We start from the raw sequence: 25,559 nt of genomic DNA, 5'->3' as shown, positions 1-25,559 counted from the left end.
GGGAGTGTGTGTGTTAGGGGGTGTGTGTTAGGGTCGCTGAAGGAGGAACGCAGGAGGCCAAGAAGGGTAAAGGATTATACATTTATTGTTACATCCGCTAGCAGAAGGGCTGAGACCAAAATGGCACCAGCGGGGCAGAGCAGGGGGAGCGGGGTGTTTACGTCCCTTGTAAGGGTCAGTCCAGGACCAGGTGCAGGTGGGGGCCAGTGCAGGCGGCCCACTGGAAGCCAAGGCCGCTCATCTGAGACCTATAATGAAAATAACAGGACAGTCGCCCGGGGTGGCGGTGGGGCGAGAGCCCCAGCCGAGCCGAATGGGGTGCAAGAATGTGCCCGACCGGGTGGCGGTTAGCAATTTGTTACTCGTCCCGCCAACTCCGGAGGGGCGGCGGTGGGGGAGGGGGGCTGCCCCCTTTCGGCCTGGGAATGGACGGGTCACCTCTTTCACGTGGCGAGGTGATCTTCCTTACTGGGGCCGGCGGAGATGACCCCCCACCTCCCATCTAGGTCACAGGTTCTGAGAACATAAGCCTGTCCCCTCCGGGTGCCCAGCACCCTGCTCCGGGTCTGGGAGGCCGCCTGTTGACCTGGACGCGGGGGTAGCGTACAGCGCCCGGGTTGTGGGATGGGATTGTGCCAGACTCCGTTTCTGTACAGTTAGCCTTCGCTCAACACACCCTGGCTTTGGAGGGGGGGTGGGTGGGTGGGGATGCCCCAGGCCCAAACGTGATGCCTGCCTGTCAGAGGTTGAATCAGCGTAGCTTGTGGTTTAAGAGCACAGTTTAAATCCAGACCCCAGGGTGGCTGAGTTAATTTCTCTTTGCTTCAGTTTCCTCATCTGCACCTGGGAGAGAATTAAATGAGATGATGCCTGACTAGGGCATGGAATAGGGCTCGGTAAATGGGAGCAGCTCCCTAACTTCTTGCACCCTCAAAAAAGAACAGGCATTGCAAAGGAGGGCGGTGGGGCCTCCGGTCTGCTGTGTGGTGTGAGGGCGGTATTGGGGGAGGGGAGGATGAGCTCTCTTCTCTCTCGGTGGGAGGTGGGGTGCTCTGGGTTTGTGCACAGGGTTGACACGGCCGAAGACATTTATGCTGCTCTTCCCAGGAGCCTCCTCCTTGGTGCACTGACCCCCTCCTTTCTCAGGCTCACCTTTGTCCTAACTTGTGGCCCCTTTTAAAGCTGAGCTCTGCTAAACACAAGCTTCCCTGTGGAAGACCTGGGAAGTCTCACTAACTCCCGTGAAGGTCCTCATGAGGATCCTTGAGTAGTACTATTGTAACCGTGGTTTTGAAATCTACCCAGTGGTTTGCTCGCTTCCCTTTCTTTCACTTGTGACATGTTTCTTTGTCTCCGCATTTTGGCTGCTTCCCTGTGTTTGTTTCTATGTATTAGGCAGAGCTGCTACGTCTCCGGGAGTTGGTAGAGTGTCCCTGTGTAATAGGTCTGTAGGGCCGGCTCAGCCTCCCTCGTCACCTGAGCTGGGCACTCTAGCTGAGCCCCTGTGTGGGCTGTGTGCACAGTTTTGTAGTTGAGCCTTGACTGCTGTTGGCCTCACTGGGAGGAGTTGACCTCTAGGCCAATTGGCTGTGAGGACCAGCTGCGACTACAGTGGGAGAGCTGCTGTGCAGAAACACCCCTATGGAGCAGGACTTGCTTCTGTGGGGCTTTGGTGCTCACTGAGGCTGCCCCTCGAGTGTGTTGCTTGTGGATGTGCAGAGTTGTAATCTGCTGTGGTCTGAAGCTGTCCACCGGGTGCACTGGCTCTAGGGCCTCCAGGGAGGCCTGCAGCATCCTCCTATTTGTACCGAGTTTGGAAGTGCCCAGGTGAGGCCCACCTGTGAAGCAAGGCAGGCTGGTGCTGGTGCCGGATCCTGGGCCCTTTAGTGATAGGTTTGGGGCATGCTGACACCAGCTGCACCTTGTTTGAGAGATTTTAGCAAAGTCTGAAACCTAAGCCAGGACAGGCCTTTCACATGGAAAAGCTACTGCAAACAGCTTGGGTGGGGCTGCAAATTGGATGGGGTGGGGTCTCAGGGAATCACGGGGGTGGAGCAAACAGTGTGCTCCAGGTTGATGGGGACTCAGATATGGCTGCCAGTCAGCCCTGTAATGAGGGTGGTGCCAGCACAGGAACAATGACCCTTGTGAGCACCTCCGTCTGGTAGAAAGCTGTCCCAAGTTCCTCCCCCGATGCCAGACAATCCAGATCCTCCCCATATGTGTCTGGGTCCCCCAACACCTCCTGGCCCTGGAACTCAAAGGAAGTGAGTCCGAGTAAGTTCGTGCTCGGCCCTTTAAGAGGGACACCTGGGTCTCTGGCAGCTTCTGTGTGTCTCAGCCCCAAACCCTGCTGATTCTTATGGCCCAAAGTTATGGGGACTTATTTTCCCAGCTCTGGGACCCTGGGTGGGGGGGTCTGCTGTGGGTCTGGGACCCCTTGCTCCTCATGGCGGCCTCCGCAGCCCATGTGGGTGCTGGACCAGCTGGTTCCCCGTCTCTGTCCCTCCAACCAGTCTCAACCTGCTTTCTTCTTCTCTAGTTGTAGGACTTCCATTTAGCCAGCCTTCAGGTGGTTCTGGATGATGGAATTACACTTGAATTTTAGGTGTAATTTTGATGTGTTTGTGGGAGGTGGCGAGTGCGGGCGTTTCCCTCCACCACCATCTGGGTTCCCCTCCTGAGCTGCTCCTGTTTAAGAAAACGAGAGAAAACTGGCTTTGTATTCTCCCCTGCCCCGTAATTCTACACGAGGTTTCTTAAAAAGAAGCATTGCTCCTCGGCTCCCCTCCTGCTTCCGTACCCACGTCGGGGGCATCTCAGCTCAAGGAGAGAGGTGGTGGGGCCTCTCGGGGGGTGGGGTGGGGGGAAGCACCCCCTCGGAGCAGAGCCCCTCCCAACCCCCCCTCGAAGAGGCAGTTGGGTTCCATGTTCTTTGGCGTGAGGCCGGGGGTCAGCTCGTGAGTGGCTCAGGGTGGCTGTGTCTAAGCCCTTGCTCAGGCACAGGGAGGAAGGGAAGAACCCACAGGAGAGGGGGAGCGGGGCTGCGTTTGGGCAGGTGAACGGGTCCTGTGGCCGCACAGTTTCTCCCTGATCCAGGAAGGCCACTGGCCGTGACTTACACTGTGAGCCCAGAAAAGGCCACTTGTAAGGGGACTGTTGATACCGGAATTGGGTTGGAGGTGTAGACTTGTGGGGACGGTGTGCGGTGGGTGGGTGGTGTGTGGTGAGTGGGCAGAGGGAAGGCCCTTGAAGAGTGTGAAGAGGACGGGTCGTCCTTTTTTGCAAAAAGGAGGTGACTAGGTTGGCGTTTGGAATTCAGCTCTGGTTCAGGCACTTGGTGTCTTGTGGTGACTGGGGGCTCGGGGTTGGGGGCTGGGGGCTTGGCCTGGCAGGCTCTCCCTGGAGAAGGTTCCAGTCTCCAGCCCTGAGCCCTGTGCCTTTTGTCTTTGTTTTTCACCAGACAGAGCCACCATGGGGACGACCGCCCCCGGGCCCGTCCACCTGCTGGAGCTGTGTGACCAGAAGCTCATGGAGTTTGTGTGCAACGTGGACAATAAGCACTTGGTGTGGCTCGAGGAGATCGAGGAGGAGGCCAAGCGCATGTTCACCAGGTGAGGGCCGGGCGGGCAGGGCAGGAGGCGCAGGGGCTCCTGGCTGCTACACTCGGGGGGCATCGCCGTCCGTTGCCCGACTGGACAGGCTCGACAGACAGGGGTCTCTCCCGAGGGCCCAGGGTGCTGCGGCCCGAGCGAGTGCAGTGGGAAGAGGGAGGAGAGGTGTGGGCTGGGCCTCAGAGGATGGCGCTGCACATGCTCCCCTGGCCACCTTGCTCCCCTGCTGCGTCCCTGGGGGGAAGCCCCAAGTGCCCGGCAGGGGACTTGGCACATGGCCTTGGAGATCTCACTTGGTGCTGGTGACCCCAACTTGACCTGTCACTGCTAGGAAGTGGGTAGGGGCTGGGCTGGGGAGGGGAGGGGGCCAGTGGTCCCAGGCAGCTACAAATGTCACTCCTCTTATCAAACAGAGAATTCAGCAAAGAGCCCGAGCTGATGCCCAAAACGCCTTCTCAGAAGAACCGACGGAAAAAGAAACGGATTTCATATGTTCAGGATGAAAACAGAGACCCCATCCGGAAAAGGTAGGAGGGGCCGGGGGCTGCCACTGGCTGCGTGGGGGTGGACAGCTGGGCAGTCGGAGTCTGGAGGCTTGGTGCCCACAGGCGGGTTTGATTCCCACGTGCGGCCTGGGAGCAGGGGCCTGCAGGAGTGGTGATGTGCGCCATGTGGCCATGCTGAGGGCGAGTTATCACAGGGAAACAGCATGACCCAAGACCGCGGAGACCAGGGCGTGTGTGTCTGAGTGTGTTGGGGTCGGGGTGTCTGATCCGGGCCTTGGAGGATGGGAAGTGTTTCCAGAGGTGGGAAAAGACAGAATCCAAGTTTCTGTCTGGGCGAGAGCCACCAGTTGTGGCCGCGGGGCCTGTTGCTCAGCCCCGTGCTCTGCTCGTGGTGATGCCCATGGAAATGGCCGTGGGCTGCAGACGACCGGCAAAGGAGGCTGGGCCTTGGGGCAGGAGGTCCTGGGCACATACCCCAGCTCTGCGCCGTAGGAAGCTCTGTGTCCCTTTGTTAATTCCCACCTCTCTGAGCCTCAGTTTCCTCAAATCTAAAGTGAGAATGGCCCTGCCTCTCAGCGCCGTGGATTCAGTGATGACGTGAGCAAAGCCTGCGGCAGGGTGCTGGGCGGTGTGAGCACAGTCAGCGAGAGGTCTCTGACTAATCTTCCCAGAGTGCGGGGAGCCCCAGCCTGCCCCCCGTCCCAGGCTGGGAGATGGAGGCTCAGAGAGGGCGGCCCAGCGTCTCCTGGCAACGGGCAGAGCCTGGGCCAGAACCGGTCTTCTGCCTCCCAGCCCTTCACCTACATTCGCCCTGAGCTGGCGGCCGCGGGGAGACTGGTGCCCCCCGCTCGAACTTGGGTGCCCCCTGCCCTGCTGGGTCTCTCAGCCTCTGCTCTGCTGGCTTCGGCAGGTTGTCCCGCAGGAAGTCTGCGATCAGCGAGGACAAGGTGGAGCAGCTGGTGGCCAGGGAGAACGGCACCGGCACCGTCATGCGGCGGGTGACCCGGGCGGCGGCGGCGGCCGCGGCAGCGGCCATCATGGCTTCTGCGTCCCCCATCCCCGAGTCTCCCACCCCGCTGACCAGGAAGCCCAGGATCGTGCCCAGGGTGGAGATCGGCGTCAGCGAGCGCCACAGAGCGGAGCAGCACGTCAGCCAGCGCATTTCCGCCCGGGCTCCGTCCCCGGCTCCGTCGGATGAGGAATCTACACCCAAGAAGTCAGAGGCCGGGAGACTGGAGTCGGTCGCCGTGAGCTCTCTGATGGCTACACCCCAGGTCAGGATTGCACGGACCTCCCCGGGCCCGCAGGACGCACCCGGCTCTCCAGCCTCCCCGTGGCAGGAGCGGGTGCTGGCGCCCATCCTGCCGGATAACTTGTCCACCCCCAAGGAGGCCCTCGTGGGCCGGCGGTCAGTGCGGCGCAGCCTGATCGCCCCGTCCTCCCCGGGTCCCCAGAACTCTCTGGCCCAGAAGTACTCCCTGGTGGACAATCCCAGGAGCACCGTCCGCAGGTCAAACAGACTTGCCCAGAATGCCACCAAAGAGCCCGCAGCCTCTGCCCGCATCATCTGTGAGTCGGGGCTCAGCAGTGGGTGGGGTGCAGTGGGGTCCTGGGCGCCCAGCTTGGCTCTGGGAGACCCATCTAATCATCCAGTGAGGAGCTGTCTGTCCAGAGAACTGTGGGGATGTCATGTCTCACACCTGCCAGCCACAAACCAGGGGTGTGATTGTGGAACTGGATTTTACTGTTGTTACATTTTAATTTAGGTGTACAGAGCCGCACTTCGCGGGTGATTACTGTGTGGACAGTGCAGATCTCGGCCAAGCCTCTGGTTTGACAAATGAGGAAACTGAGGCCAGGGAGGTGGGCCGCCGGCCCTGTAGTTAACGCATTCCGAGACTGTACCCAGGGCCGGCGGGTCCCGCTGTCCTGCCGGGCTCAGCTTCACCACGTTTGTGGGCTGTTCCTATGAGGGAAGCGGTTGAGTCTGAAGATACTGAGGTGAAGGGTGTGAATAGTCACGCAGCCGACTCGTCCTCGGGGGACAGCGAGCTGGGTGTGAGGGCCAGTTCGTCCCTTCACCTCCGCACCTGTCAGCTGGGGGGTAACAGCATCTGCTGAAAGGGTCGGGGTCCCCTCTTTAACCCCGCAGGGCGCCTAGAACAGTGTTTGCCCTGTTTCTATCCTCATTGGCTCCCAGCTCAGAGGGCCATGGTCCCCGTGGGAGCCTCGCAGGAGGACAGGCAGCTCTGAGGCAGGCTGGCTGCGTGGAGGAGGTGGGGCCTGCCAGGTGGAGCAAATGTGGGGAAAGGTATCCCTGGCAGAGGGACCAGCTCGAAGGCAGACCCTGAGGCATGAAATGGCAAGTGATGGGGCCGCTGGGGCTCGGCCCCACTAATGCCGAGGCTGTGGCCCTGGATGGCTGTTGGGAAGTTCCTGGCACTTTATTAAAAATGTCCTAGAGGGAGGGAGGGAATGAGGCAGGGAGACGAGGAGGAGGCTGCTACGGGTCCAGCAGAGGAGGAGAGGGAGTTGGATTGATGGAGAGGACGGCCAGGTTTTAAATTATTATGGATTAAAATTGTAGTCGACACCTACCTGGCACTTTAAGATTTATAAAACTCAAGGTTATCTCATTTGGTCCCCCCAGTAGCTCTGTTAGCCTGCTAGTATTTTCCCATTTCACAGAGGAGGAAACTGAGGTTTAACGAGGCCACCGAGTCTATCAACTGGCCAGTAGCCACTTGGGGAGGAGGCCTCCTGGAGAGCCCAGGGTGGGGCTGAGGCAGGCCGGTGCGGGCACCCGGGGAAGGGCTTGCTCTGGGCTACGGGGCTCGGATACTAAACCTGGGGCGCGTGCAGGTGTGTGGTCTGACCCCCGTCTGTGTTTGGGTCTTCAAAAGGGCCCAGGTGGGACCTGCCTAGAGGTTTCCTCGGGCCTGACTCTGATCCTGGCAGGAGGCCCCAGGGGCGGTGGAGCCTGGAGCTCCAGGGAGCGGGGCAGGAGAGACTCTAGAACAGTGGTTCTCAACCTTGGCTGCACATTAGAATCACCTGGGAATCTTTTTAAAATCCTGATTTCCGGGCCTCATCCTCCAGAAATTCTGTTTCTTTGTTATGGGGTGAGGCCATAACATTACTAACAAAGAAACAGAATTTCCGGAGGATGAGGCCGAGAAATCAGGATTTTAAAAAGATTCCCAGGTGATTCTAATGTGCCGCCACGGTTGAGAACCACTGCTCTAGAACCTGTTCCGCTTTTGGATCTGAATCCAGGCCCCCAGCGCCCTGTCATTTGCTTTGCATTTGTGGCAAGAAGAGGGTCAAGAGGGAGAAGGTCCGAGGGCTGGTGCTCTAACCACTGAGCCATCAGCCAGGTGGCACTTGGCTGGTTTCTGAGGTCAGCTTTTGTTCCTTTGTTTTCCCCTCAGGTCACAGTTACCTGGAGAGACTCCTAAATGTTGAGGTGCCCCAAAAAGTCAGGTGAGTTCAGTTCCAGGTTTTGGGGGCCTTCCTAGGTCTGGGAGGACACACCGGGGCCAGGTTGTCCTGGTGTGCTTAGGATTGGAAGCATTTCTGATGCCCGGCCTTTCCCTCCTGGGCACTGCCCACTGCTGCAGCCCTGGCCCTGCCCCAGTCTGACCAGGAAGTGAGGGGCACGGGGTCAGGTCTTCTTACATTGCCGGTCAGTATCACTTGTCAGCCCTGGCCTGGCCTTAGCCCCTCCAGCCTCATCCTGGGGATGTGGGCTCCATAGGTTGTCAGATCCCAAGGCCTGTGGACGAGCCAGTGCAGCCAGGAGGAGCCACCTGCCAGTCGGGGCGGGAGAAGGGGCTGGGCTGCTCCCTGCTCTGGGATCGCACCCAGTGCTGCTTTGGGCTGGCGCTCCCGTCCTGGGGGCTGCATCCTGCCGGCGCTAACACTAGGCCCACACCTTGCTTTGCAGCAGGGGCCAGTGCCTGGGATGGGACAGGGTGACGGCAGAGCTGCTGGCTTTGCTGGCCCCGTGGTGAGCGGAGAGCAGGCCTCAAAAGAGACGTGGCTGCCCAGGCCCAAGGGGTTGAGGGGGAGCGGGGAGGCAGCTCCCATCCTGAGTCAAGGCCCCGATAGGGGTGGGTCAGGCACATTCAGAGCTGACATCCCTCAGGCAGCAGGTGCTCCAGAGCCCTGCTCCTCCCGTCCTGCCGGGGGCTGTGGGTTTTCGGCCCAGACCAGGGTCTCTGACATGCACCCCTCCCGGGTCTCTCCCTGGGGGTTGGAGGTGGAGCACCTGTGGGCGATTTGGGCTGGTGGGTCTCACAGTGTCTCCTGCTCTGCTTTCAGCCCCGAGGAGGACCCCAGCAAGGAGGCTGAGCCTGTGGTGGAGGCTGAGCCAGAGGTGAGGCGGGCAGGCCAGGGAGGGGAGGGCTCGAGGGCCTTGGGCGTGTGCTCTGTGCTGTGAGTCCCTAAAGTCCTATTATTTTTTTTTCATCTTCACGTGACTATATTTTTCCCATTGGTTTTCTTTTTTAAGGGTGGAAGGGAAGCGGGGGAAGAGAGAGAAATACCCATATGAGAGAGACACATCGATTGGTTGCCTCCCACATGCATCCTGAATGGGGCTGGGGATTGAACCTGCAACCCAGGATGTGCCTTCGACCGTGAATCAAACCCATGACCCTTCGGTGCGCAGGGCAATGGTCTATCTGCTGAGCCACACTGGACAGGGCTAGAGTCTTATTTAAAATTTTTATTTATTTATTTAAAATTTATTTATTTTTTTGTTAATCTTCACCCAAGGATATTTTTCCATTGATTTTTAGAGAGAGTGGGAGAGACACACAGAGAGAAACGTGGCTCTGAGAGACATACCATGATTGGTTGCCTCCCGCACGCATCCGACCAGGGGCGGGGATCTAGCCTGCAACCGAGGTACCTGCCTTTGACTGGATCAAAACCGATCCCTTCAGTTCGCAGGCTGACACTCAGTCCACCAAGCCAAACCGACTAGGGTTTACTTTGAATTTTAGGGGACGTTGGTTAAAGCTGGGGACAGTGAAACAAGGAAGGGCTGGGACAACAGGCGAGGGACTGGCGGGGGGGGGGGGGGAATGAGCCCAGGCTGGGCTGCGCTGGCTCACTAAGAAGTCAGAGAAAAGGGGGCAGGTTCAGGGGGTTTGCCCGGGATACACTGCCGCTGCCCTGGTTGCAAGCCTCGTGGGTAGACCCCTAAAGTCTTGGTTCTTTCCTCAGGTCCCCAAGATTGTCACTGGCACGCCCGGCTCGCAGCCTGCGGCCGGTGGCCAGGACACGCCCTCCGTGGGGCAGCGAGGTGAGTCTTCCTGACCTGCCGTGTGCACATACCCAGCGCCAGGCGGGCCTGGGCCTCGGCCTGCCTTGCTCTCGGGGAGAGGGAAGCCCCATTTTCTGGGCTGATGCTGAAGGTAAATGAGACCCATCCCCCGCCTTTTGGCTGGAGCTGCTGCCAAGTGTCGTGTGAGTGGCCATGGCTGGTTGGTGCAGGAAACGGGGGGCAGGGCCTGATTGGGGCGAGGCCTGGAACGCCACTCCAGGGGCAGTGGTCTTGTTCTGTGCTGGGTCTTGTTTTGTCCTTGGCACTGGCTCACTTCCCACCTTTGTGGGTCCCTGTCTACAGGGAACAGGAGTGCCCTAGGCTCTGCCATAGGTGCCTGGGGTCCAGCTCCCGTCTCCCTGGTGGGGAGAAAGAGTGCTGTAGTTGCGGGGTCTTGAACTTGGCTTCCCCAGTGACCCCGGCCGGGTCAGGGACGATGGCCATGCCGGCCCCACAGCTCCCAGGGGCTGCAAGGCCCCTTTGGAATGCAGGGAGCGGGAGAGCTCCGAGCTTTGTCCTGGCTGTGAAACAACATGTACCCATCCCCTCCTGTTTGGACGCTCATGGGAGCCCCGCCCTCCTGTCACGTGGGCTCCAGCTGAGGGCCAGGAGGAGGGGGTTGGGAAGCTGTCAGTGGCCTGGGAGAGCCTGCACCTTCCACAGGCTTCCGCTGCTGCAGGGTCCCCCAGCTCAGCCCTGGTTTGTCCTGCAGTTCTCACAGGCCCGGCTGGGGGTGAGCGGTCCATGGGCCGGGGATGCTGTGCTGGCTCTGGGTGTCCACAGATCTGCCTAGGCTGATGCTTCTGCCCCGGGCCACCCTGGGGTCTGCCACGGCTGTGCCAGTGGGCCCCTTCCCGACCCGCCATGCTGTCCCTGCTCCCTCACTGAAATTGCTGTCTTCACAGAGGCCAAGACCCACCAAACAGATGGCCCCACGGAGCCACCGCAGAGTGTCAGGTTTGTATCGGGGAAGGGGGGTGGGCCACTGTTCCGAGGGGCCCAGAGCGCATGAACCTCGAGTCCTGTTGGGGAGGATGGGCCTGTGGTCAGGGGCTGGTGCTCTGACCCGATGAAGGAGGCAGCTTGATGCTGGGGAGTCTGGCCTGGGAGGGAGTGTCCAGATCCTAGACCCCATCCTTCTGTGTCCTCCTGGCCGTGTGACCTTGGACTGGCCACTTCCCTTTCTCTGCCTGGGCAGTGGAGGGGCGGTCAGGGAGACCCCACCTCTGCCGCCTAGAATCCAATGGGCTGGTCCCGGTTTTCTTCATGGGGTGAACTTTCATGGGGTGTGGCTAGGGCTCTGGAGGGGGTGCCCGGGTCAGCCCTGTGATGCTGCTGCCTCCGTGCCTGCAGGAGGAAGCGCAGCTACAAGCAGGCTGTGAGTGAGCTCGACGAGGAGCAGCAGCTGGACGAGGAGGAGCTGCAGCCCCCCCGGAGCAAGACCCCTTCCCCTCCCTGTCCGGCCAGCAAGGTGAGTGGGCGTCGGCCCACCCTCAGGGCCTGGGCCCGCCCTGAGTCCTGACGCTGACCCATCCGCAGGCGGTGCGGCCTCCCCGGACCTTCCTGCACACCGTGCAGAGGAACCAGATGCTCATGACCCCGACGTCCGCCTCCCGCTGCAGCGTCATGAAATCCTTCATTAAGCGCAACACTCCCCTGCGCATGGACCCGAAGGTGAGGGAGCCCGTGCCCCGAGCTGAGCTCTGCCAGAGGGGCTGCCTGGCCACAGGCTCCTGGCTGGCCCTGAGGCTCTGGCTGGCCCCGAGGCTCCTGGCTGGCCCTGAGGCTCTGGCTGGCCCCGAGGCTGCTGGGAGCAGTGCGTCTGCGCCCAGGCAGGTGTGACCTGGCACTGGCCCACGGCCGGCTCAGGCCTCTTTGGCCATGGGCTGCCTCGACATCTGAGATTGTCCTGAACTCTTGGGTTCTGTGCTGTGGCCGAGAGGCTTGGCCATCTCAGTGTGGCCCCTGGGCTGGGAAGTAGCGGAATTGGCCTAGCAGGCCCCCGCCCTGCCCCCCATTCCACACCCCAGTGCCTGGAGGGTTAAGGTGAGGGACACGCTGGTGGGATGTGGGCTGGGTGAGATGAGAGGGTGCGGCCCGAGCAGACGCCCTGGCATAGCCAGGAGCCTGGCCAGCTTCCAGGACTTCCCCTGGCTGGCATTAACTCGGCTTTTCCCTGTCTCCTCTCCTCCACAGTGCAGCTTCGTTGTAAGTAAAACCTCTTCCTGTCCTTAACCTCGCTCCGCCCAGCACTTGCTGCTGTAACCAGCCTTGCACACTGACCACGCGCAGAGGCACTAACACTCAAAGGGGAGCTGTAAGGGCGGCGGGCGGTGAACCCGGGGCGCTGGGGCCCTGCTGGGCGCGGCCTCCTCCCCCCATCTGCCTCTGCCTCTGCCTCTGCCTCTGCCTCTGCCTGCTGCCAGGAGGAGGTGTGTTAGGGCCTCCCTGAGGCAGAGGAAGCACAGGGTGTGTGACCTGCAGCTGCCACAGGCCACAGCGTGAAGTTCCCCACAGCCACCTCCCTCCCTCCTGCCCAGCCCTGGGCTTCCTCTCGGGGTCTGAGCTGAGGTTTATTGGGCCACACACCTGAGCTACCACCGGAGGGCAGGGCGGAGCAATGGGTGCTGGAAGGCCAGGCAGGTGACAGGGGGGCTGTCAGCAGTGGTCTCTGGAGAGGAGGCCACAGAAGCTGGTCTCTTCTCAGACACCTCAGGGCTGGGCCCAGCCGGGAGCTGGGAGCACAGAGCTGGGATCTGCTGGCCGAATCCTGGCTCCCCGGGGCTCCACCTTGCACAGCGGCAGCTGCTTCATTGCCAAGTTCCCACCGAGGGCCCGAGGGCCTCGCAGCTGGCCGTGGGCTTGGCAGATGAAGGGCTTCCAAGCAGGTGGACAGGTGGGCCCTGAACTGGCCTCTCCTGCGAGGAGGCTGCTCTCTGGGTGGCCATGGCGAGGGCTTACCTTCCAATTTGCCAGCAAGCGGGCTGGGAGCCCTTCATGCCTGCTTCTCTGCCAGGCCCCTGCCGGGCACCGAGGCCCAGAGCTGTGGACCAGACTCGGACTGTTGACCCCACAGGGACCTGTGCCCCGTCCCGACTGAACGGGGCCCTGCAGGCTCAAGGGATGGCCGAGCGGTCTGGGAAACGGCCTTTTCCTGCTTTGGGGAGCCCAGGCCCCTGCCCAGGGCATCTGGTGGGGGGAGGACAGTCCTCAGGAGACAGGGTCCTCGCTAGGTCCCAGGGCCTTGGGCTGGTTCCTAATCTCTGGGCGTCAGTGTCCTTGGCCCCGCACAGAGATCGGGTGACCAGAAAGTCGTGTCCAGAAGCCAGCACAGGGCTTGGCGTGCAGGGTGACTGCTTGTTGAAGCTCTGAAGGCAGGACAGGGACAGTCCAGCCCTCCGTCGGGCGGGGCAGTGCGGAAGCACCTTCTATGATACGAACAGCTGTCTGTGAAACTCACAGTGCGACTCCGAGTCCTCTGGCCTGTGCTGGGGATGGTAGCTCAGCTTTTGGGGCAAAAACCTGTTTTGCTGAAGGCGGGAGCCTGTACACAGGCTCTCGGGGCAGGAAGAGGCGGCGGCACCCGCTTTCGCTTCCCAGGTGCTTTCCCCACAGACAGCAGGCGGTGTGATGGCGCGAGGACCAGCCTCCTGCTGGTCTGTGGGTCCGGCCCATTGGAGAGAGAGCCAGCCAAAGGCCACCTAATCCCCCCCGGGGGGACCCCCAAACCCGCAGCCTCCTCCAGGGCCTTCCCGCACCCACTCCGCCTCCATGGCTCATTTTTTCTCTTTCTCTGTCTTCAAGAAAAGAAATATTTTTATGTTAAAAATGTACAGTGAAGTTTCTGTTGAAAATTATACGCTGAAACCTATGTTTTGTGAAGGTCCACATGAGCATTTTTAGTATTCCATTTTAATTTGTCTGTTGTGATGTTGACTATTTCATTTTACAGTTTTTCGCTGGTTGCTCTAGGCGTTACATACTTTCACAGTCACTTTATTTTTTTATTTTTAAATTTATTTTTATTTCAGAGAGGAAGGGAAAGGGAGAGAGAGATAGAAATATCAATGATGAGAGAGAATCATTGATTGGCTGTGTCTTACATGCCCCCGCACTGGGGATTGAGCCCATAACCCAGGCATTTACCCTTGACCAGAATCGATCCCAGGACCCTTCAGTCCGAAGGCCGATGCTCTATCCACTGAGCACACCGGCCAGGGCTTTCCCAGTCGCTTCGATCTCAGTTCAGTTGCAATTAGAAATCTCACTCTCCCCGCTGTGTGCATTCTTCTCTTACACGCCACAGCCTCATACATCAACTGCCCTGCCAGGCTGTCACCAGTCCTGCTCCCACTGTCACATGGTCAAGAACTCGAGGGAAAACGGTCCATCGTATCTAACCAGAGACTTACCATCCTTACTGTTCTTTAGTTCTTATGTCTCACGGTTCCTTCTGGTATTCCTTTCTGTCGGGAGGACTTCCTTTAGTAATTCTTTGAGAGGGAGTCTGCTGGCAACAAATTCTCCAGGTTTTTTTTTTTGGTGTTCTTTTTTTAATCCTCACCCTATGACATTTTTCCATTGATTTTTTAGAGAGAGTGTAAGAGAGGGAAAGACAGAGAAATATCAATGTGAGAGAAACACGTCGATTGGTTGCCCCCTCCCTGCACGTGCCCCATCCAGGGCCTGGGCTGTGGAAGAGCCTGCAGCCTAAGTATGTGCCCTTGACTGGAATTGAACCCGGGACCCTTCGGTCCACAGGCTGACGCTCTATCCACTGAGCCAAACTGGCGAGGGCTGTCTAGTTTCTTCATTTCTGAAGGATGTTGTCACTGAATGCAGATAGTTCTTAGTGACCAGTTCTTTGCTCTCAGCACTTTACCCATGTGGTGCCACTTCCTTCTGGCAGCCATCGTTTCTGATGAGAAGTTTTCAGTCATTCAGATCGTTGCCCCACCTCACCCCCACCCTTAAGTAATGTGTCTTTGTTTGTGCCTGTTTTTGAGAATTTTTCCCTTTGGGTTAAGTTTTCAGCTGTGTGATTATGATGTGGCGAGACATGGCTTTCCTTGGATTTATCCTAGTTGGGTTTCGATGACCTCCGTGAATCTGTAAATTTATGTCTTTTACCCAATTTGGAGCGTTTCCAAGCCGTTATTTTTCCACACTTTCCCCTGCATTGCACTCTTCCCGTTGTGAATGACGATGGCACAAGCGATAGACCTTTGGTGCCATCTCAAGGTTGCCTCAGGCTTATTAATTTTTCTTCCATATGTTTTCTCTGTGTTCAGAGTGGATGCATGTTATTAATTTATCTGCATCTGCCCTTGGACCCACCCACTGCCTTTAGTGCAGGGATTGTACTATTAGTTCTAAAATGTCCATCTTGCTCTTCCTCGGATCTCCTGCTGGCCGAGATGACTCCTTTCCCGCTGTCTTGAGAATGCTGTGATCACTTGTTACAGCGCACACACAGCGTAAACAGGTTGCAAAGCACAGTCAGATTCCCAGTCTCGTTCTTCCTTCTCCTTCCCAATGCACTTGAACATAGGTATCCTCAGAGCGTACATCCAATTTTGAACCTATTTTTTTGTGCTGCCCACAGTTTGGCAGGGCTAAGTCGAGGGCCTTAGGTGTCCTGAGCAGAAAGACGAAGGAAGGCCTCAGCCTGAGTGGCAATGGAGGGTGTTTGGGGGTGACTCTGCCCTCAGAAGCAGTCTGATGCTGCTGCCCATCTCGAGGCTGTGGGCTCTGGGGGGTTGTCCTGGGCCAGCCATGCCCCTGGCCCAGCCCTGGGCCGTCCTCCTCACACCCCCTCCCACCCAGGAGAAGGAGCGGCAGCGCCTGGAGCAGCTGCGGCGGAAGGAGGAGGCGGAGCAGCTCCGCAGGCAGAAGGTGGAGGAGGCCAAGCGGCAGCGGCTGGAGGAGGTGAAGCTGTAAGTGGCCCAGGTCCCGGCCCTGGGCGGCCCAGGCCGTGCTGGGCTCCCCCTGACGGCCCTGTGCTCACAGGAAGCGGGAGGAGCGCCTGCGCAAGGTGCTGCAGGCCCGGGAGCGGGCGGAGCAGATGAAGGAGGAGAAGAAGAAGCAGATTGAGCAGAAGTTGGCTCAGCTGGATGAGAAGACCGAGAAGGTGCGGGCCCTGGGCTGGTGGGCGGCCAGGTTTCAGTGGGCTGTTCCCTGCTGGGGCCCGAGGGTTAGAACTGGACCCTCATAAGTTAGGGGCTTGACGCCCTGGGCGCCTCTCCTCTGCGTCCAGGGCCTGGAGTTGGTTCTGCGCCCCCCAAGGGCGGAGGTGTAAGCAGCAGCCCTTGGCGAGTGGGTGGCTGGTGCTCTGGGCAGGGCTGGCGCCAGGCGCCCCTCCCTGGGCTGTGAGGGACGAGCGGGTTTGCAGGGGCCTTGGGTGCCTGTCACAGTTCTGAGACCCGCTCTAGGGTTGAGTGAGGAGGGCTGCTCTCACGGGCACATGTGGGTGGGCTCTGCAGGCCAAGGAGGAGCGATTGGCGGAGGAGAAGGCCAAGAAAAAGGCAGCGGCCAAGAAGTTGGAGGAGATGGAGGCGCGCAGGAAGCAGGAGGAGGAGGCACGGAGGCTCAGGAGGCTGCAGCAGGTGCGATGCAGGGGGCGGGCGTGGGCGTCCAGGAGGAGGGGCGGCAGGTGGGCGCTGCCTGAGCCCCTGAGGGCTGCTGGGCACACCCCACTTGGTTGGCTTAATTCTGGTGGCGCTTGTGGCATCCAGCTCTGAGGAGGATTAACAAACACGTTGGAGATGGCACTTTGAGGGTTCAGACATGGACTCTAAGCCAGACTTCCGGTCTCAGCTCTGCCCCTTGTTAGCCGCGTGGCCCGCACAGGCCACTGGACCTCTCGGTGCTTTGGGTCCTTCCGGTGGCGGTGGGATCTACTCGGTAGGGCTGCTGTGAGGGTGGGACGGTCACCTGTACGAGTGGGGACCTACTTCTTCCTTGGAGCTGTCGATCTTACGACCCTGGGGAACACGAGTCCGTCGGATTGTGACACTCACGGCTAAGTTTGCTGAGTGTGTGCTCCGTGCCAGGCACTGTTCTGGGAATGTGAGGTGCAGGTATTCGTGTTTTTGTCCCCATTTGATCGATGAGGAAACCAAGGCCAGAGGGCTTAAAAGGTAGCCCAGTGTCTCAGCGAGTGCGTCCGGCTCCCGTCTGTGCCTTAACTACCAAACCTGCCGCAGAAGCAGTTGCTGCAACATGCCTTTCCGGCTGGTGGCGGTGATTCCGTGATGCCTGGTGTGGGGCCACCCTGGCTCAGCCCCTGACCGTCTCTGATGCCTCCTTCCCAGGCCTGGCCTGAGCCCCTGACCTTGTTCTGCGTTCTCAGGAGGAGGAAGAGAGGCGACACCAAGAGCTGCTGCAAAAGAAGAAGAAGGAGGAGGAGGAGGAGCAGGAGCAGGAGCGGCTGCGGAAGGCGGCCGAGGCCAAGAGGCTGGCGGAGCAGCGGGAGCAGGAGCGGCGGAGGGAACAGGAGCGGCTCCAGGCCGAGAGGTGAGGGAGCCGGAGGGCCAGGCTGGCGGGGGCAGCCCCTGGGGGCCCAGGCGGCGTCCTGCCACGTGTGTGTGTGTGTACACGCGAGACCGAGCGGCCCCCTGGGGCAGCTTCCCTTGGGCTTGGCAAAAGAGGGTCACGCTTCCCTTGGCTCCGCACCCAGAGGTCTGCAGCCCGAATGTGGTGGTGGCTCTGGGAGGGGAAGGTGTGACGGGCGGGCTCACTTGGGACTCTCCTGTCCTGCCTCCAGCCGGTGTGCTGCCCCCTTGGTTCATTTTGTCCTCAGCTGACAGGGTGGGGTGGGGGTGTGTGTGCATTTGAGCAGGAGTTCTTTGAGGTGCACTGCAGAGCCCACTAACCGTGCCTCCTCTGTGGTGATGAGAACTCAGCTCCCCCGCCCGCCCCCATCATTTCTGACTGCCCCCCTTGGTATCCATGGCAGCAGAGCCTGGGTCTGGAGCTCTCAGAGGCAGAGGTCTCTGTGCGGGCAGGACCCGCAGCCAGCCCTGCGAGCGGAGTGGGGAGTGGAAGCCGGGGCCTGAGCCGCAGGGGCCTGCTCCCTGTGCTTAAGTTTCTAAGTTACTGATTTTATATGGAAAGAAACGTTGATTTGTTCCACTTATTTATGCCTTCATTGGCTGATTCTTTTTATGTTTTTAGTTTTTGATTTCAGAGAGGAAGGGAGAGGGAGAGAGATAGAAACATGATGAGAATCATTGATCGGCTGCCTCCAGCATGCTCCCTACTAGGGATCAAGCCTGCAACCCAGGCATGTGCCCTTGACCAGAACCAAACCCTTCAGTCCGAAGGCCGATGCTCTCCACTGAGCCAAACTGGCTAGGGCCATTGGTTGATTCTTGTGTGTGCCCTGACCCAGGATCGAACCCGCAACCTTGGTGTAGCGAGACGACGCTCTAACCACTGGAGTGACCTGGCCAGGGCTCCCTGTGCCTCTTGATTGACACCAAGGTGTCCTGGTCCTGTGGCAGAGTCAGAGACGGGTCTGGGCGGGACAAACGGTGGGGTGACAGTTGATGTGGCTTTAGGATGGCATGTGTGCCACCCAATGCCAGGGTCTTCATGGGGGTGACGGGTAAGGGTCGTAATGGTTGGCAGCGGAGGTGGGTGCTGCGCTCCACACTCCACACGTGTTTCTTGTCGAAGCCTCGAGTGAAGGCCCTGTGGCGTAGGAACCAGCAGCTCCCCCTCCCAGAGGGGGGCAGGCGCAGAGGGTTAAAGGCCTCGCTCAAGCCACAGCTGTAAGTGGAGGTGGCGCCAAAGCCCAATAACGGCCCAGCCCCGCTTCACGCCAGGCTCGGAGCCCAAGGCCCCCCTGTGGGCGGGACCGTCCGAGGTAGCTCAGGTTTTCTCACCTGATTCTCGGGGCGACTGGAGGGAAGGTGCCAGGATCCCTGCTGTGCAGCAGGCAAGACTGCGGCTCAGACCTACGTCAGCTGGAAGCGGGGCCAGGTTTGGTGACCCCGAAGCCGCGTGCTCCCTGCCCCTGGCTGTGCGCTTTCCAGTCCCTGGAGCACAGGCGCGGCGGTGGGCCCTTGGCTGCTGTGCCCGTTCTGCCATTCCGCCTTCTCGGCCAGCGCCATGGGCCCGGCTTCCCTGGCAGGGATGGGAACCGAGCCAGGGCTCAGCTTCCTGCCCTGACAGGCCCGTGCTTGGTCCTCAGGGAGCAGCAGGAGAGGGAGAAGGCCCTGCGGCTGCAGAGGGAGAGGCTGCAGAGGGAGCTGGAGGAGAAGAAGAAAAAGGTACAGGCAGCCAGGGGTTGGGCTCGCTCGGGTCTGTGCTGAGCTTTGGGCGGGGAGCCCTGACATGGGGGCTCCGGGGCGGGAACTGCCTTGCTTGGCCGTGTGGGGTGGGCCGGGGGTCGGGCAGAGCACATACACTCGGTCCCTAACCCCCGGCCGGCTGCTGGTCCCAGGAAGAGCAGCAGCGTCTGCAGGAGGAGCAGGAGAAGAAAGCCAGGGAGGCTGCCGCGGCCAGCAAAAGCCTGAACACGACCGTGGACGTGCAGGTGAGGCTGGGCCCCGGGCAGCGAGGAGCCCGGGTTCTGATTCTTCTCTTTCCGGAGCTGGGGGCCTGGTCGGATCTAAGGACCCTAAGAAAGGGAGGCCGCAGGGGGCCAGTAGTTCACTGTTCTGGATACGCGTGTTCTTTCTTAATCTTAAAATAGAATTTGTTTTTTTAAGAAGAGAAACTTAAACTTTATATAGGGTGTCCCAAAATTCACGCAAGAAGTAATTTTGATAGAAAACACAGGTTTATAATTAAAAATTGTAAATTTTTTATGGATTCATAAAGTATACAGTATAGGGTTATTTATGGAATAGCACATCGGGTAAATGGCCTCCACGGCTTTGCTGGCACATACGCAAAGCCGTGGTCTTCATTGGTCTTCATTGTCCCTGCTCCTGGGCCATAATTGGTACTTGGTCATGCTTATCAAATTGAAGGGATTGAAATCAAAGGGCAACAGATATTAGAATCTGATTCAATAAACCAAGTAAAATTAGGCTTTTATTTTTTTGTTGTTGTTGTTAATGCTCATGCAAAATTCAAATCTTGCGTGAATTTTGGGACACCCTATAAAAGAGTAGAAAGTAAAGGAGCCTCAGATGAAAGCGCTGTGTTTTTACATGCCTAAACATTATGGACAGTTCTGAGTGGACAGGACTGTACCTCCTGTCCTAGTCCCTGGCTGCGGAGACCGGTGGCTGAAGCGAGCATTGAGACAGGACTGCCAAGGCCAAGGCGCCCGCAGAGTCCGTGTCTGCGGGGCGCTTCCTGGTTCACAGACAGCTCTTCCCGCTGTGCCCTCGGAGGTGGGGGGGAGGGGGTTAGGGGAGGAGACAGAGCTCTGGAGCCTCTGTTTGAAGGGCACTGATCCATCCACGAGGGCTCCACCCGAATCACCTGAGCACCCCCCGGAGGCCCCCCTCCTGATCCCATCGTGTGGAGGGAGGGGGGTTAACAGATTTGGGGGGGACACAAGTACAGTCAGTCCTCGGGTAACGTCGGAGATCCGTTCCTACGGCGACGTAACGCGATTTTCACCGTAAGTGGGAACCCACCTCCATAAGCACCTACGTCACTCACATGGAGCACAGACACAGCAGGACTGAAGGGAAACAGTGAAACAATTTAAAAGAAAGATAACAATTCCTGACCTTTACTTGTGGAAAATAAATAAGAAGCATAAAGCACATGTGTACATATGTCGAAATGACGGAACTTTTTTTTTTATAAATAAGTGGGAGGTGGCGACGTAACCACGAAAGGACGAACCCGAGGGCTGCCTGTATTTACTCCAGTGCATGCCACTTGGCAGCTTGATATTTTTTCCTCCGTTTTTTAGAATATGTTGTACACCGATGTCGGCACTTGTAAGTCTCTCCTTTTTGACTGTACCGGCTGCTGGTACCAGCGCCTGCTCACAGGCCCTTAGGTGACTTCCGGTTGGGCGCTCTACAAGCAGCATGTTATGAGGGAGGGTTTCAGCGCAGCACAGGAAGTGTCAGGCCACGGGGTTCCCAGGGGTCCCCAGGCGCTGTGCACAGAGACATGCGGACCTGGAGGGACGTCCGCAACTGCCACATGAAGCAGGCGGAGGCCGGTTGTGTATGGTGTGACTTTACTTGGCCCTGAGCCTTTTGACTTCTCCTGTGACAGGAGGGGAGGTGGCCGGGCCCCAGCCCCTCGGAGGGGGAGGGGCGCTGATGCCCTCGTTTACTTTCCCAGTCTCCAGCTTGTACCTCCTATCAAATGACGCCACAGGGGCACAGGGCTCCCCCCAAGATCAACCCGGACAACTACGGGATGGACCTGAATAGCGATGACTCCACCGATGATGAGTCGCATCCCCGGAAGCCCATCCCCTCCTGGGCCAGAGGTGAGCAGGGCCCGGAGCTCTGGGTCCTGGTCCTCACTGTGCCTTCGGGCCCTGGAGGGAGGGGCTGGGCCGGTGTGGTGTTGGGAGGCTGTGGTGCCTGCACCCGCCTGGGACGCGCTCAGGGAAGAGTGGGGCCCTGTCCCCTGGGCTCGCCCCTGGAGCAGATGCTGACGCCCGTGTTCTCACCAAGCACATGCACGTGGGGCTGGCCGAGGGCACCTGGTGCTGGGTGTTCCGGCTCTAGGCCCTCCTCGCAGGCCTGCCCCTCCTTGCGGGCGATGAGACTTGGGCCTAAGTAAGCAGCGTGGGGTGGATAGAGCCCCGAGAGGTGATGGGGCTTAGCAGCGCCCCGAGCTCCGGTGGGAGATCCCGCTGGGGAGGCAGGGAAGCCCGCGGGGGTGGGCACTGGAGCAGGATTTGACCTTGCGGTTCACGGGCCCCAGCGCTTAAACAGGATGTGGGTGAGTGTGACTGCGGCCTGGGCCGGGTGTGCAGCCTGCGGCAGTGGAGCGGGCGTGCATACAGTGGTGCTCGTGCATACAGTGGTGCTCGGCAGAGTGCAGGGCTGGGCCGGCAGCTGCAGCAGGCAGCTTGCTCTTGGGACTGCCGCCTCATTTCAGCCCCACAGTAGCCCGGCTCCCTAACGGCCAGCATCGGTCACTTGGGAGGTGTTAGCAGGGGTCCTTGTGGCCAGGGACCCAGGGGACTAGCAAAGCCACCTGACTAGTTGACCGTCAGCTTAAACTCCTTTTTCTCATCTGTGAAATGGGCATGATAATAGCACCAGCTGAGAAGGGTTATTGAGGAAGAAGTTAGCACACTGAAGGCCTGGTGTAGAGCAAGCTGGCACACCTTCCCCCTGGTCCTCCCTGATGGCCCCCTCTGTCTGCACCCCCACCTCGGGGCCTGAGCGACTGGCTGCCGAGATAAATAGCTGCGCACAGGAGTCGAGGGCGGGCGGCATCATAGGCTTAAGTTCTGAGCTTGGCTCGAAACCCTGGCTCTGCCAGTTACTAGCCGGGTGCCTTTGGGCCCAGCTCACCACTATAAAATGGGGAGAAGGAAGGATGGGCTCCAGGTGGGTGTGGGGTAATGAGAGCCCGGCCCCTGTGAGCGCCTGAGGACCAGCGTGCAGATGCGGCTGCCGGACGATGGCAGGAGAGGGTGATGGTGTTTGGTGGGGGCGGGAGGAGCAGGGCTCCGAGGAGCTGGCCTGGCAGCAGGTGGGGCCTGCTGGCGTGGAGAGTGCACGGGGATCCCCAAGGCAGTGACCCAGCCCTGTGTCCCCTGCAGGTGCCCAGCTCAGCCAGGCCATCCTCCACCAGTACTACCACCCCCCGAACCTGCAGGAGCTCTTTGGCACCATTCGCCAGCTGGACTTGGAGGACATCTTCAAGAAGAGCAAGCCTCGCTACCACAAGCGCACCAGCTCCGCCGTCTGGAACTCGCCACCTCTGCCGGGCCCCCGGGTCCCCAGCAGCCTGACCTACAGCCTGAAGAAGTTCTGAGGCAGGCCCCTCTGTCTGTCTGTCATGTCTCCGTTGGTCTGTGCCCTCCTGCCTTGTGTTCTGTCCCTGAGGGTGGTTCTGTATGTTCTATAAATGTTCTGGTGGCCCCGGCTGTGTGGAGGCTGCACATGGTGTGCGTCTGTGGAAGTCCCGGGCCAGCCCACGTGGCCCGCCGGCAGCATTCTGTAAATAGGTTGCAATAATTTAGCCTGGACTCTAACAGGTAGATTAATAAAGTTCATTCCTTTAAGCCTGCTGTGGGTTTTGTGAAGACCGGGGGCCTCCGCTGACCCTGGCCCCTGGCTCTGCCGCCGTGTGTCATGGGCCACCAGAAGGGCTGGGGCAGGGGGCCACGCATTGTGCCTTGTCCTTGTGCTTCAAGGTCACGGTCCCACCTCCAGAGATGAGATGCGGTGGGTGCTTATGCTGCCTTCCCTGGGCGGCCCTGAGAAACACTGCTGCTCTCAGGATGGGCAGGTGCAGATCCTTCCTGTGTTTCTGGGGAGCTCCCTGTTTGTAAGGGGGGTGCTATTCCCTGGGAGAGGCCTGGGGTTGAGGTCCGGAGAACTGGCTCTTGATGCAGCTCCGCCCCTTAAGGCAGTCCCTCAGCCCCTCGCTGCGTGGATGGTGACGGGTTGAGCTCCTTCACAGGAGCAGAAAGGGATGAGGAGAAAGGAGATGGCTCTTCAAACTACCTCGGGCCCGTGCTTGCCAGCAGTTGAGATGTTTTCCAACAAAACCAGGAAGCTGCTAATGAAATGCTTAATGCTCATGGGAGCCGGCCCTGGTCCTGCCCGGAGCTGCCAGCTGAGTTCTAGATGTGTGAGGGCGCCCCTTGTCCGCTGCCGCTCCAGCCCCCGGTGGGCCAGGGGCCAGGTCAAGCCGCAGCCAGTCCTGTGCAGTCTGATTGGAACCCACCCAATGGAAAGGCCCGTTGTCCCCACTGCTCTGCTGGGGGCAGAGTGAAGGCGCCGCCACAGGCCTGAGGGCCCGCGAAGCTGCAAGTACTACGATGACCCTTGACAGAAAACGCCTGCTGACTCCTTTAGAGCTCAACCCAGGCTGCATTCAGGAGTGCTTTTAACAAGGAGGAAGTGGGCGTCCATGGTTGCTGAAATCTAGAGGACCCCACCCATGGCCACGCAAACATTTTACACTTCCTTCAAATTCGGTGCACAGTTCAAGTTGATTCCATATATTCTCTGACTAGAAACTTGTGTTGAGTCAAATGGTGAGTCACCATGTCAAAATCTTACTTCCTCTGAGCGTGTTTCTATCGTGTTTTAGAAAAAGGTAGTTGCCGTTGTTCTGCATCCTCGTCGGCACTTGGTGTTGTCAGGATTTCTCATTTTAGCCACTTTAATAGATGCGTAGTGAAAGCTCACTGTGGTTTTCATTTTCGTTTTCCTAACGGAATGATGGTGAATACTTTTCATGTGCTTATTTACCATCTGTGTATCTTTGATGACGTGTCCAAATCTTTTGTTCATTTTTTGTTTTTAAATTTGTTTTGCCTTTTAATTATTTTTGTTCTTTTCTAACTTTTTTTTCTTTTTTGTTCATTTTTGCATTGGGTAATTTTCTTACTGTTGTGCCAAGGACTTTTATGGGTTATGTGTTATGGGTTATGGGTACAAATTGGTTGTCAGCTACGTGATTGCAATATTTTCTCCTGGTCTGCAGCTTGTCTCTTCACTTAACGGGTTTTCAGAGAGCAACAGTTTTTATTTGGGTGAAATCCAGTTTATCAAATTGTTTTCTTACATGGATTATGCTGTTTGTGGCATGTCTAAGAAATCTTTGTCTAGCCTCAGTTCTTGATTTTCTTCTAAATGTTTTATAGTTTAACATTAAATTTACATTTATGATCTATTTCGAGTTAATTTTTTCAAAGTGTGAGGTTTATGGTTTTTGTTTGGGGACACGTGAATGGATGTCCACTTGTTCCAGGACCCTTTGTTGAAAAGACTATTCTTTTTGCACTGAATTTCTTTTGTATCTTGGTCAAGAATCAATCAGCCATTTTAATATAGGTTTATTTCTAGACTTGGTATTCTCTTCCATTGGTCTATGAGTCTCTCCTTTTGCCAATAGTACATGGTCAAGATTACTGTAGCTTTTTGTGTCTTAAAAACCTGGTAGTGTTCCCTAATGGGTTTGGCTCAGTGGATAGAGTGTTGGCCTGTGGACTGAAGGGTCCTGGGTTCAATTCTGGTCAACGGCATGTACCTTGGTTGTGGGCTCAATCCCTACTAGGGGGCGTGCAGGAGGCAGCTAATTGATGTTTCTCATCGATGTTTCTAACTATCTTTCTCCCTTCCTCTATGTAAAATCAATAAAATATATTTTTAAAAAAATCTGGTGGTGTGATTCCTACTTTATTCTTACAAAATTATTTTGGCTTTTCCTCCTATGTAAGTTTTGCCTTCCTTTGTAAATTTCAGAATCAGCTTATCTATACAAAAGCCCTACTGGGATTTTCACTGGAATTGCATTAAGTCTATAGGATAAGTTTGGGGAGAGTTCAAATATTTATGATGGTGAATCTTCTAAACCTTGAACATGACATATCTCCACTTATTTCCATTTTTTTGTTTGTTTCTTTCACCAGCGTTGTGTAGTTTCAGCTACAGATTCTGTACAAGTTTTATTGGATTTAGAGCTAAGTATTTATTTTCTTGGAGCTATTGTAAATGGTGTTGTTTTCCTAATTTTGGTTTCTACTTGTTCACTGGTATATGGACCATAACAGTTAACTTTTGTGTGTTGACCTTCTATCTTATGATGCAGTGAAAGCTGTACTTAGAGGGAAAATTATAGCACTAGATGCTATGTTAGGGGAAAAAAAGTCTCATATCAGTGACCCCAGCTTCCACTTAAGAAAAAGAAGAGCAAATAAAAGTATAAGCAGGAGAAGAGAAATAATAAAAGTAGAGCATAAATCAATGACACTGGAAAAAAGTAATAGCCCTAACCAGTTTGGCTCAGTGGATAGAGCGTCGGCCTGCAGACTGAACGGTCCCAGGTTCGATTCCGGTCAAGGGCATGTATCTTGGTTGCTGGGCACATCCCCAGTAGGGGGTGTGCAGGAGGCAGCTGATCGATGTTTCTCTCACATCGATGTTTCTAACTCTCTATCCCTCTCCCTTCCTCTCTGTAAAAAATCAATAAAATATATTTTTT

General features: G+C 57.6%; 1 protein-coding gene across 1 annotated transcript in view; it reads left to right on the top strand.

Annotated features, from left to right (window-relative positions):
* Positions 1–22,626, top strand: part of INCENP (inner centromere protein antigens 135/155kDa) — a 24,725-nt gene extending 2,099 nt beyond the window's left edge. The window contains exons 2-19 of the mRNA XM_005857465.2: positions 3,464–3,614; positions 4,028–4,141; positions 5,031–5,689; positions 7,552–7,603; positions 8,444–8,498; positions 9,353–9,431; positions 10,358–10,409; positions 10,806–10,923; positions 10,992–11,126; positions 11,649–11,660; positions 15,279–15,388; positions 15,462–15,582; positions 15,935–16,057; positions 16,804–16,967; positions 18,649–18,727; positions 18,901–18,993; positions 20,718–20,868; positions 22,162–22,626. Coding sequence (XP_005857527.1) covers positions 3,475–3,614; positions 4,028–4,141; positions 5,031–5,689; positions 7,552–7,603; positions 8,444–8,498; positions 9,353–9,431; positions 10,358–10,409; positions 10,806–10,923; positions 10,992–11,126; positions 11,649–11,660; positions 15,279–15,388; positions 15,462–15,582; positions 15,935–16,057; positions 16,804–16,967; positions 18,649–18,727; positions 18,901–18,993; positions 20,718–20,868; positions 22,162–22,376 — 2,472 coding nt within the window. The 5' untranslated portion in view covers positions 3,464–3,474 and the 3' untranslated portion in view covers positions 22,377–22,626. The remainder of the gene's footprint in view (positions 1–3,463; positions 3,615–4,027; positions 4,142–5,030; positions 5,690–7,551; positions 7,604–8,443; positions 8,499–9,352; positions 9,432–10,357; positions 10,410–10,805; positions 10,924–10,991; positions 11,127–11,648; positions 11,661–15,278; positions 15,389–15,461; positions 15,583–15,934; positions 16,058–16,803; positions 16,968–18,648; positions 18,728–18,900; positions 18,994–20,717; positions 20,869–22,161) is intronic.
* The last annotated feature ends 2,933 nt before the right edge of the window (positions 22,627–25,559 follow it).

The sequence above is a fragment of the Myotis brandtii genome, unplaced genomic scaffold (assembly GCF_000412655.1).
Source record: "Myotis brandtii unplaced genomic scaffold, ASM41265v1 scaffold1112, whole genome shotgun sequence".
In the NCBI taxonomy this organism is placed as follows: domain Eukaryota; kingdom Metazoa; phylum Chordata; class Mammalia; order Chiroptera; family Vespertilionidae; genus Myotis; species Myotis brandtii.
This window is presented reverse-complemented; position numbering and strand designations above follow the sequence as displayed.